The sequence below is a fragment of the Tinamus guttatus genome, unplaced genomic scaffold, assembly GCF_059628265.1.
Source record: "Tinamus guttatus ecotype Peru unplaced genomic scaffold, ASM5962826v1 Tinamus_guttatus_pri_ptg000029l, whole genome shotgun sequence".
NCBI classification, from domain to species: Eukaryota; Metazoa; Chordata; class Aves; order Tinamiformes; family Tinamidae; genus Tinamus; species Tinamus guttatus.
The window spans coordinates 455,550-466,803 of NW_028288563.1; the positions used below are offsets into that span (position 1 = coordinate 455,550).

At 51.2% G+C, this 11,254-nt stretch overlaps 1 protein-coding gene across 1 annotated transcript; it reads left to right on the forward strand.

Annotated features, from left to right (window-relative positions):
• Window positions 1-268: 268 nt before the first annotated feature.
• LOC148596153 (olfactory receptor 14A16-like) lies at window positions 269-10,794 on the forward strand. Its single transcript, XM_088529890.1, has 3 exons — window positions 269-324; window positions 683-1,595; window positions 10,732-10,794. Exons 1-3 carry the CDS (start codon window positions 269-271, stop codon window positions 10,792-10,794), a joined length of 1,032 nt encoding a protein of 343 aa, XP_088386016.1.
• The last annotated feature ends 460 nt before the right edge of the window (window positions 10,795-11,254 follow it).

Here is an 11,254-nt window from a genome sequence, read left to right on the forward strand (position 1 = left end):
CACTGGACCCTGTATTGGGGTGTGGTGTTGGGCTGTGCCCTGCCCTGCAAAGGGTCACAAGTCTTCTGCAGGACATTTACATTGGCTGAATACCCCCTGCAGAAGCCACAGAGGGTCTAAGGAAATGGAAATGGTGCTGGTGGGTGAGGAGGATCTGTATGTGGGAAGCTGAAATAATCACTGTATGTCCTTGCCTAAAAGCTGCATGTCCAAATCTCCCTCAGGATGAGCACCAGATTGCAGAGCCCTTTTTCTCATCATCAGAGCCATGCACTTTGTTACAGCCTCTCCATCGCTCTCAGGACATCTGACTGAGAAACAGAGGTGAGCTTGGAGATCTGCACGTTGCAAGTGAACACAGCAAAGTCAGCACAGGCCAGTCTCCTTTATGGCTGATGTTGTTCCTTAGCTGAGAGAGGTGAATACCTAAAGCAAATGGGAAAGGGACTGATGTGGAGACCTGTTGGCTCTGTGCTAGGACACAGAGACAGCATTTGCCTTTCATAACTGAAGCTTCAGACAGGGAGCTAAATGAAGATCTTGCCAAGGATAAAAGGGATGTTTATGTGTGGAGGAGCGATATGTGTGTCTGTGTGTCTGTTTGTGAGAAAGGGAAAAGGTTTTGCAGTAACTTAACTTCTTACTGTCTTTTCCTCCTTGGACTGTTGCCGATGACATGAAGGACCAAAACGTCCAACAGCAGCTACTTCAATGAATTCCTCTTCCTGGCATTCTCAGACGTGCGGGAGCTTCAGCTCTTGCACTTCTCGCTCTTCCTGGCCATATACCTGGCTGCCCTCCTGGCCAACGGCCTCATCATCACAGCTGTAGCCTGCGACCACTGCCTCCACACCCCCATGTACTTCTTCCTTCTCAACCTCTCTGTACTTGACCTTTGCTCCATCTCCACCACTGTTCCCAAATCCATGGCCAATTCTCTGTGGGACAACAGGACCATTTCCTATCTGGAATGTGCAACCCAGATGTTTGTCTTCTTTTCTTTAATTTCAGCAGAGTATTGTCTCCTCACTGTGATGGCCTATGACCGCTACGTTGCCATCTGCAGACCCCTGCACTATGGGACCCTGCTGGGCAGCAGAGCTTGTGTCAGAATGACAGCAGCTGCCTGGGCCAGTGGTTTTCTCTATGCTCTCCTGCACACTGTTAACACATTTTCCCTACCCCTCTGCCAAGGCAATGTGGTGGAGCAGTTCTTCTGTGAGATCCCCCAGATCCTCAAGCTCTCCTGCACAGACTCCTACCTCAGGGAAGCTGGGCTTCTTGGGGTTAGTGCCTGTTTAGCCTTTGGATGTTTCACTTTCATTGTGGTATCCTACGTGCAGATCTTCAGAGCTGTGCTGAGGATCCCCTCCGAGCAGGGCCGGCACAAAGCCTTTTCCATATGCCTCCCACACCTGGCCGTGGTCTCCCTGTTTGTCATTACTATACTGTTTGCCTACCTGAAGCCCCCCTCCATCTCCTCGCCATCTCTGGATCTGGTGCTGGCTGTTCTGTACTCGGTGGTGCCTCCAGCACTGAACCCCCTCATCTACAGCATGAGGAACAAGGAGCTCAAGGATGCCATTAGGAAAGTTGTAGGAGAAAGGGAGACTGCGACATCATATGGTCATCGACAAGACTCGTTTATTGAACACTCAGTGTGCACTTTTATACATAGCTTAATTAGGTTCATGCATATTGCAAAGCTTGAGCTCAGGATAGGTTAGCTCTTATTTGCGTCAACGAAATTCTATGCAAGATTTCCCCGTACACGCGAGCGCTTCTTTACAATGATTGGTCAAGACCCCGCGTCCATGCGTCTAACTATACAGTGTGATAGGCTAACTAACAGAGACTAACTAACAGTGCCCACGTGTCCTCACATTTAACGACCGTCCCCCTCTACTTGTTTGTCTCAACTCTTTGCCTCCTTATCTGACTCTCCGCAAGATCTCCTTATCTCTTAGTCAGCAGTCCTTCCACCCTTTCAGCTAGGCCTGGCGCCCTTCTGCCCTTTCATCTAGGTCTGGCGCCCTTCTGCCCTTATCTGGCTTGCTCACAGCATGACCACTGGCCTTCAGGAATCCCACAGAAAGTGATTTCATGGACAATTCTAAGCAGTGGTAATCTTTCCACATCTCTCCACAAATGACTCTTTCTGTATCCCGTAACTGGATTGAGCATTGTTTCTTCATGTTATTTTTATTATGGCTTTTATTAGTGATAATAACTGTTATCGTGTTGCTACACAACTACTTGTATTCATTCCCCTTTTTACGGTGTCTGCTCTTTCTCACCTGATACTCTAAATTGTGTCAAATGCTGGACAAGGACTGGCTCCCTAACAGTATCTCTCTGATAAAGTAATTTCTATCAGTACAGTGCATGAAAGCTGGGCTTTTCCTCCAAAGCTGGTGTCAAGAATAGGCCCAAGGACTTGCACCCCTCAATGGCCTGCTGCACAGGATTCTCCATGGGTTCAGCAACATAGAGCTCAGAACCATGTAATGATCTTTCAGAGATCAAGGGCTGGTTTGGGAATTCACCTATCAGAGTCCAAGGATAGTGGAGAGGCTGAATGGTCATGGATTTACACATGCACAGCTCTCCTATGTATTAAGGCACAGTGTCAGATGGCTGTTCTCATGGAGGGGAAGCTGGATTTGTCAGGAGAGCACAGAGATCCTCCTGGGACAGCATATTCCTGAGATGGCCTGCGAGTAGAGCCTCATAAAGGGAGAGGTCCTCAAAGATGGAGTTTCTTAGGGGTAAAGCACTGGGTATTTGCGGGCAAAAGAGGACTCTGCAGTCTCAGGAGAGGCAGTGAGGACTCCGCTGTCAGGAGGAAGGGAAAATGGAGAACCCTCTGGGTCACCATCTATCAAATACCAGGGCCAGGATGTATACACAACTGGACACAACGAGCACCGTTGGAAATGTTCTGCAGTCCAGGTGCCCTGGACTGTGCAGTTATCTGCAGTCCCCTGGAGGGATTAGAGGTTGTGATACCCATTTGGTTGGGTCTGACTCCTACCCCTGGTCACAGGGGCACTGAAATATCACCCTTAGCCACTTTATCTCCCCTCTTCTCCCCTCCATACCCTTCCCAGCTCTGGATCTGTCTGTACTGGCCATTCCGTACTCTGTGGTGCCTCCAGCACTGAACCCCCTTGTCTACAGCATGAGGAACAAGGAGCTCAAGGAGGCACTGAGGAAACTTACTCAATGGGTACAATGTCAGTGCCAAAAAGTGTCCTGTGTGCAGTCACTTGTCATTCACATGTACTTGGCATGAAACATGCCTGATAGAGCACCGCCTGATAGATACAAAAACGGACTCACATTGGAATGCTACATTTATGACACTGCATCTCGCACTGCTTTCATGCCTCCTGATGGTTAGCTTGCTTCCCTTTACCCCTTCTCTGTTTGTCACACTGCACCATTGCATGTGTCACAATCACATCTCAAAGTGCACAAGTGGCAATTTCTCCTCTGGTGTTATTCTTGTGTTTCACACCTCTGACAACTTCACTTGCCACTTGCATGGTCAAAGTGACAACTAGGAATAGAAGAAGCTGAGCGCAAAGAAGGACCTTGCTCTACCTTGCTTGGTCTTGTTACAGGCATTGCCTGGTTCAGGCTGGGCTGCTTTTTCTTGGGGAGCAGCAAGAGAAGAGGCATCTTTCCCTTCTTTTAAAAGTCATCAGGCAATAATTTACATACTGCTTGTAACACACACTTGCTACTCGGGGCCATAAGGGCAGGGGGCTTGGGGCATGCAAAGGAGCATGATGAGAAATAAGAGCACCTGCAGAGCTCAGCACTGGAACTAAGCTCTTTTTCCCCTTGGAAGTTGGTCGGGAGGGGAGATTAGCAGGTGGTGTCACAGTCACCCACGGGATGGAAAGCCTTGATGTCACACACAGCATGTGGCTATTCCTCTACACTCGTGCACTCCTGCCTTTCACAGGATGGGGAGGTGTGTGCTGAGAGGGATTTCTGGCTGAAAATCAGCCCCATCAGGATGAAGAGGGTCACAGGGGAAGAGGACTGCTGCTTCCAGGGCTTGTCTGAACCTACAGCAGCTCATGGATGTTACCAAAGGACAGTTGAGCCACGAGACACTGTACAAACTTGGCCTGCAATCAGAACAAAACCACAAGAACTGCTCTTGCTCTTTGTCCTCCTTGACCCTGGCAAAAGGAAAGACAGTTTTACTTGCCAACAATGCTCACTGCATTTTAAGTGAACAGGCTCTAAGGCAGGACCCGAGGTGACAAGACCCATACCTCCAGCCCATCTGCTGACTGCTATGCAGAGCCCAGAAATCAGGTTTGGTCAAAAGAAAGGACACAAAGCATGGAGCTCTGGAGAGTTTTCCTCCTTCGTTCTTTACACCACAGGATGTAGGGAAGAGAAATCTGTGACCCAACTAAGAAACATCACATGAAAACCAGGACACCCATTTACCAAATGAAGAGTACACTAACACTTGCCTGCTCACTACCCTGGAGCAGGCAACTGCTGCCTGAGAGAACCCCAGGTGCAACTTGTGTCCTTGGTTACCTCTTCAGAGCTGGCTGGAAACACTTGTGGCCCCCTCCAACTGGTCTTGATTTGGGGGTAACCACCTGCAGGAAACAGCACCAGACCAGAAGTACAGCTGCCTTCAGAAATACTGTGGCCTGCAAGGCTGAAAATCAGAGGCCAACCTTGTATCCTGAGAGCTGCAATGGGCATCTGCAAAGAGCATGGTGTTTTGCCAATTGACTGGGGCAGACGGGGCGACGGAAAGAACCAGACACCACTGGAAAGAATGGTCTTATTTCACTATTAATATTAAGGAAGTACAGAATGATACTTTTAACAAAATAAGCTTATTACACACTCAGTTTTAGCAACAGACAAAATAGGCAAGGTAATGCGCCTAACCATTACTATATGAGAAAGGAAATAGTGATTAAAGGATACATCACCAATTGCCTAAATATGCCATTATATGTCATCATCATCCAGATCCGCAGTCGCTGGGGAGTCCCTGTTGTGGTGAGGATTTGGAGAACCTTCCCGGCAACTGGGAGGTCTTACGTGGTGCAGCCGCCCGTGAGGTCTCCAAAATCGCAGCAAGAGTGTCCATCTTTTATAGAGCCAAATCAGCAAATCATGATAACTTGCATTTTGTTTGTGAGCGGTAACATCTGATGTGGCATACTTTCCCTATCATGTAGGATGGAGATCTGATCAGAGCCCAGACCTCGGGTGGGAGGGTTCCCTTCAAGGTCAAAAACAGCCACACGAGAGCTTAAAAAAGCTACAGTTTAATAAGCCTCCGTGCAAGCTGCCATGAGCAATTTTACAGGCGAGTGTTGTGTACTGCAAGGGCAGTGCCGTGTTCATCTCTAAGTCAACCCTGACTCAGGCCTGTCGTTCAGGCCCTGGCACTTCAGTTCCTTGAAGGGCACCCAGAGCGAGTCCGTCACCACCAATGGCTTTGTGTTTGAAGAAACAGCCACTGAGGATGGAAAAGCCATCAAGGAAGGGAAGGAGAACCTGTTGTGAGAACTTGCTGGGGAAGCAGCTTGGGTGTCCATAGTCTGCAGAGCCACAGGAGCAGGTATAGGATGACCTGTGGTAGAGATGGCCAAGGGCATTGCCAAGGCCCCAACAGAATGGAGGTCTTTATCCTCTTGACTATGGCTGTTGTGTCTGTCACCGAGGCCTACCCTGAATCATCAGGACTTCTTTACCCCCTTTATCCTCTGGGGACCCTGGGAGGTATCGTGTGTTTGTCCTGCACTCAGCTTTGCACACCCTCACCCAAACACTGATGCCAGGGAGGACGTGGGCAACACATGGAGGAAGGGATCACCCTTTCCAGGGTTTCTCTGCCTGTGCATTGACAAAACACATCAAGGGTGTATTCAGCATCAGAGCCACCTGAGTATTTTCTCTACCTAACCAATGCTTATATTTTTTAGCTTTAATCAGCCCCTGGTGAGTTGTTGTAGTTAATGGCCTCAGTGGGATCCATTAATGCTCTACAAAACTTTAGGGTTTCCTTCTGACTTTGACTTTTTCTCTGATTTCTTCATTCTCCTTTCAATAGCTGCAATTCATGAACTCAGCTCCAAGTACTGCATGGAGCTCATTAAAAACCAAAAAGCACTGATAAACCAGGACTCTCCCTGCAATTCCCTTCAGGTGTCCATGCCTAATTGGAGAGGTTTGGGGAGTGTAGCTGAAAGCTGAAGGCAACAACTATATACAAGTATTTCATCTTTTTAAAGTTTTCTATCATTATTCTAAAGAATAGGTGACAGCACACCATGCAATTCATAGACATCCAGAGTGACTCCTAATGAAGGCAGCACATGCAGGGAAAGCAGTGTCCCAGAGATCAGGCACTGTATGCACAATCTTCCTTCCCACCTCCCCAGAACTACCATTTCCCTCATCAGCCTCTTTGCAATTTAAATCACTCGTGTTGAAAGCTAGCCTTAGTCCACCTAAGTCTGCACTCAATGTTGTAGCTCACCTGTCCCACTTCTCACCTGCTTTACTTAGACAACTGGCTGCCAACAGGCACAGGGGGATCTTCTTTTAGTTACAAACAAACAAACAAACAAAAAAGCAGAGTATAGTTTCATGGAAAATAATGACACTGAATGTATCCATACAATCTGTACATATAGTAAGGATTGGCTAATGGGGCAGACTGCAGAAAAACAGAGCAAAACTTTAACCTCCCTAAAGGGCAAACCAGCCGCTGGGTCTCTGAGTGAACAGAGTATTGGGAGGAGTCACAATGTGTCCAGAGAGTGCCCTAAAGGGGATGTTAGAAATTGTTACTTTAAACAGGACATGTGGGAATGGGAGACTTAGGTAGATGCACAGGAGACAGGGGAGAGAATAGGCCAAGACCCCCAGCATGAAGAGCTGGGCTCACAGCATCACTGATGAGCTACCACAGACTGAACAAGCAACACAAAGAAGTCCTTCCTTTGGCAGTGACTTGGAAAGAAACATCTCTGACAGGATTCCAGGGAGATGGGGTTTCTCTACTTTAAGATGGTCCGCAGGACTATGCAGAGATGAAGGAGAGCAGGAAGGGAGGTTGCAGGGATATTTGCCAGCTTCATCAGCTGCAGAGCAGGGAGATGGTCATCTCAGAAACTGCTGATGGAGTCAAATTAGATGGGGACTGATGAGTGAGAGGGAGACTACTGGATCAACACCCACAGCCTGGACCTCAGTTCTTGTTCCCAGTGATCCTGCTGCTCTCCAACAAGGCTCCCAGCTTCGGGAGCTCCTTCCCAAGGTGTCACAAAGAAACTGTCACTGCAAAGACCCCTGTGGATCCCGGGCTGTGGCAGTGGCTGCACAGGGATGGAGACTGCTGCAGGAGTCCTGCCTGAGGGCCCCACCTTGCTCAGGCGACAATGTGGCAGCCAGGACTTCTGGGGCTGGGGCTTCCCTGAGCCCCAAGGCTCCCGTGGGGCAGCTCCAACCCTTGTGTGGGTGCTGGGGGCAGAAGGAGAGAATCCAGGGTAGGTTTCCCTGGCACTGGCTGCCCCTCTTCTCCCCCACGCCGGGGTGGGCAGTGCTGGCTGAGCCCAACACAGCAGCTCACGCAGCCCCCCAGGCCCCCACACCAGCACCCCCAGCACCCGCAGCCCTGAGCTGGGCTCCCCTCCCTGCCCCGGCCCCGCACAGCCCCCAGCACAGCCAGGAGCCCTGCGGGGCCTCACAGCCAATGGCTGCGCTGGGCACGAGGAGGTCACTGCTGCCGCAGCCCCTGATAGGCCAGCTGCAGGGACAGGGCGTGGCTGTTGCTTGGGAGGTCCCCGCTGATTGGGCAGCAGCAGGGCTGGCTCTGCCTGGTGACTGTGAGGTCACCGCTCCCGCAGCGCCTCATTGGGCAGCAGCCGGGACCTGCGGGGCTCTGCGCTGCTGAGATCATCTCCGCGGAGCAGCTGCTGAGCCCGGGCTGGGCTCCTGGCGGGGAAGGCCTGGGGAGGCCATTGCTGCCCTGGAGGGCAGGGCCAGAGAGCTGGGCGGGACGACGCTGTGATGTCATGTCTTTGTGAGTGCCTGATTGGCTGGCAGCAGGCAGGCAGGCGTGGGTGGTGGGTGGGGGGTCTCTGTGGTGAGAGGAGCTGAGAGGGCAGCAGTGGTTCCTGTGTGGGGAAGGGGTTAAGGAAGCTGCTGTCTCTGAAGGCCACAGGCAGCAGCAGGGATGTGGTGGGTTTGCACCTGTGAGGTCACCTCCATGTGGGCAGCTGGTTCTAGGTTTTAGGGTTGTGATTCAGTGGCGCCAAGCCTAGTTGGAGGCCTGTAGCTAGCGGTGTACCCAGGGATCCAGTCCTGCTCTGTTTATTCATTAATGCCCTGCATGAAGGGTCAGAGTGCAGCAAGTTTGCTGAGGATATAAAACTGGGAGCAGTGACTGATCCATTGGAGGGCTTTGCATCCATTCAGAGGGGCCTGGAGAGGCTGTAGAGTTGGGGGTAGAGGAACGTCATGAAGTTCAACACAGTCAAGAGCAGCACGTGGGAAGGAATAACTGCATGGTCCAGGGCAGGTGGGGGTTGACCTGCTGGAGAGCAGCTGTGCAGAGAAGGACCTGGGCATTCTGATGGGCAAGACCTTGACCCTGAGCCAGCAATGTGCCCGTGTGGCCGAGAAGGCCAATGGCATCCTGGGCGGAGAGGGGATCTTATCAGCGTTTATAAATACCTTAAGGGAGGCTGTCCAAAGGAGGGGGGCAGTCGTGTCACCAAGAGCTCTGTAGGTCACTGCCATGGAGATGGCACAGCCAGGCAGAGAACAGTCCTGGAAAGCAGTGCCCTCCACTCACCCCTGTTGTTGTCCAGAACTTTCTGATAAATCCTTCAGGAATGTCTCCAGATGGTACCAAAGGATGTGAAGTATTTCCAGTGGGGCACTGGAGAAGTCCCTGCTACTCCCCTGCTCCAACAGGCCTCTGCACTGGGCACAGCTGTGCAGGAAACCAGGGCTTTGGGGCTGTTTGGGGGTTTGGTGTTTTGTGAGGGAACCAGGGTTTCAGGGTGCTTTCAGGCTGGGTATTTTTCAACACTAGAATTGAAGTTGCGTGGGATAAAACAGCACAAAACATGGCCATGGCACGAGATGCTTTGATGGACCTCAGTACAAGTTTCTCCTGGGAGTTGCTCTTTTTGTGCAAGTCAGATGTAGGACAATATAGGACAGGTCAGAGATTTCCTTCTTTAGGCACCAGAGCAGCTTTTAAGCAGCAGGAATCATGTTTCTTAGTTGCTACATATGATTAGTAGGAAGAAGGTGCCTCTTGGCTAAGAGAACAAGAGGGATCCTGAGCATTTTTCTGTCTAAATTTTAAGTGGGAGTAAATTTTTACATAGACATTAATTTACATGATGAATCAGATCTATCCACCATTCTTGATCCTACCTATCCCTTTGCTGTGTTACAGTGTGAGTTAGTTCTGTGTGGACATGAAATGGGCCATTAGGGCTGATTTTGCACTTCTAGTGTTACCTTTGCACAACCTTTGTGCCTCTGGCTGGATTAGACAGCTTTCTTTGCAGCACTTCTATTTTATAAGAAGAGCGGGGCTGTGGAAGGTCAGCTGAGATGTCCTGCTCACGGAGTACATGGCCTTGCAGGTTGTTTTTTGTAAAACTAGAGTATAATATAAATTTCCTTCACAAGTGACCAATAAATTTCTGCAATGGAAGGAGGCTCTGGGAAGAAGATAGGGTGTGATGGACCACAGTTCTTGCAAGGAAAGCTGAAGGGTGGGACTTTAGGGTGGCCCTTGTTTTAGATAAGCTGCAAGACCACTTGAGTGGAGCAGTTGACCATCTTGCAGCTGAGTGGATCAAGTGATTGCACAAATGCCTTTGACCATATTAATCAAAAGAAAGTGAATGTCTCCCTGAGTGAGCCAGACCAGCGTGCGTTGGGTAGGGTGAGTGTGGACGTGGCTCAGCTCAACACAGGTTATAAAAAACAAAATTTAAGGAAGAAATAAAACAGGGTTCTGGAGCTGTTTTCATCGTATTCCTTTCTGGCAGCTGGGGATGCTCAGTGTGGTGGCAATGAGCGTGTTGTAAAGACAGGTTAATGGGAATCCCATTTGTACTGTCCCACACCTGAGTTCCCATCCAGCTGTGGGGCGGTCCCTGGTCAGCTCCATCCTCCTGCAGGTCCCCATATCCCAAGGGAGAGGAACAAGCCGGGCTTGCACGACCTCTCTTGTGCAGCAGAGCCCAGCAGGTCCTGCAGCCCAGCTGCCTGCGGAGCCCTGTGTGGGGCACAGCCTGGGGTGGGCAGGGACCAGCTCCTGGGCTGCCCCAGACCTGACCCGGCTGAGCAGCAGCCCCCATTTCCCTCCCTCCTTCCTTGTGCTGTGGATGTGCTGGCAGGAGGTCTCCTCGTTGCCCTCCCCTCTGCTCGCTCTTTCCAGCTCCAGCCGAGCTCTGCATTTGCTTTCTCCATCCCTGCTTGCACAGAGCAGGTCTCGATGCTCCCCCAGGGCAGCCCGTCCCCTCCTGCCCTCTGTGCACTCCCACCCCGGCACCCTGAGCGCTAGTGCTGCTGCCAGGGCAGAGGTGGAGGATCCCCTGGAGCGGCTCTGCAGGGAGCTCCCAGGGAAAAGCTGTGCCCAGCCCCAGCTCCAGCGTGGCAGAGGGGGCTGCACTCTTCCACCCACTGTGGTGGTGCCAGACCCACCTCAGCCCAATCCTGAACGGCTCCAGCACAGCCCTGGAGGAGCTGGAGCTGCCTTAGGCCTTGAGATCATCTGCCAGCAGGAGGATTTGATGTGGGCACAGCAGCAGCGGTGATGAGAGGAACAGACCCTGCAATCACCTGTGTTGGCCAGGGCATTGGATGGGCAATGCCTCTGTGGCCAGATGGAACCTATGTGTTGGGTGGATACCTGCTCAAGGGTAGGAGCAGCAGGGCCTTCTTGGGCTTCCAACGCAGAGTGAGCTTCCAGTGCTTCTGGATCTGTGGCTAAGGAGTAAGAAACCATGGAGTTGCAGAGAAGTTGCTGTGGGAAGGGATCCCTGGAGTTTTCCAGTCCAAACTCCTACCCAAAGCAGGGCTGTTTGGAGCCCTCCAGTGTTGTCTGGCCACTGCTGAACTCCGCCTGACCCCCGTTACCATCCACAAACCTGCTCTGCTCCTATTGTTTGAGCACTGGAGGATGGCATCTTCTGTCCTTAGATCCCAGCACTCCTGGCCC

Coding starts and splice junctions, on each gene's coding strand:
- LOC148596153 (XM_088529890.1), top strand. CDS start 269: ATGCACTTTGTTACAGCCTCTCCATCGCTCTCAGGACATCTGACTGAG. Junction 325..682: donor CATCTGACTGAGAAACAGAG/GTGAGCTTGGAG, acceptor GATGACATGAAG/GACCAAAACGTCCAACAGCA. Junction 1,596..10,731: donor AGGATGCCATTAGGAAAGTT/GTAGGAGAAAGG, acceptor TGGTGGTGCCAG/ACCCACCTCAGCCCAATCCT.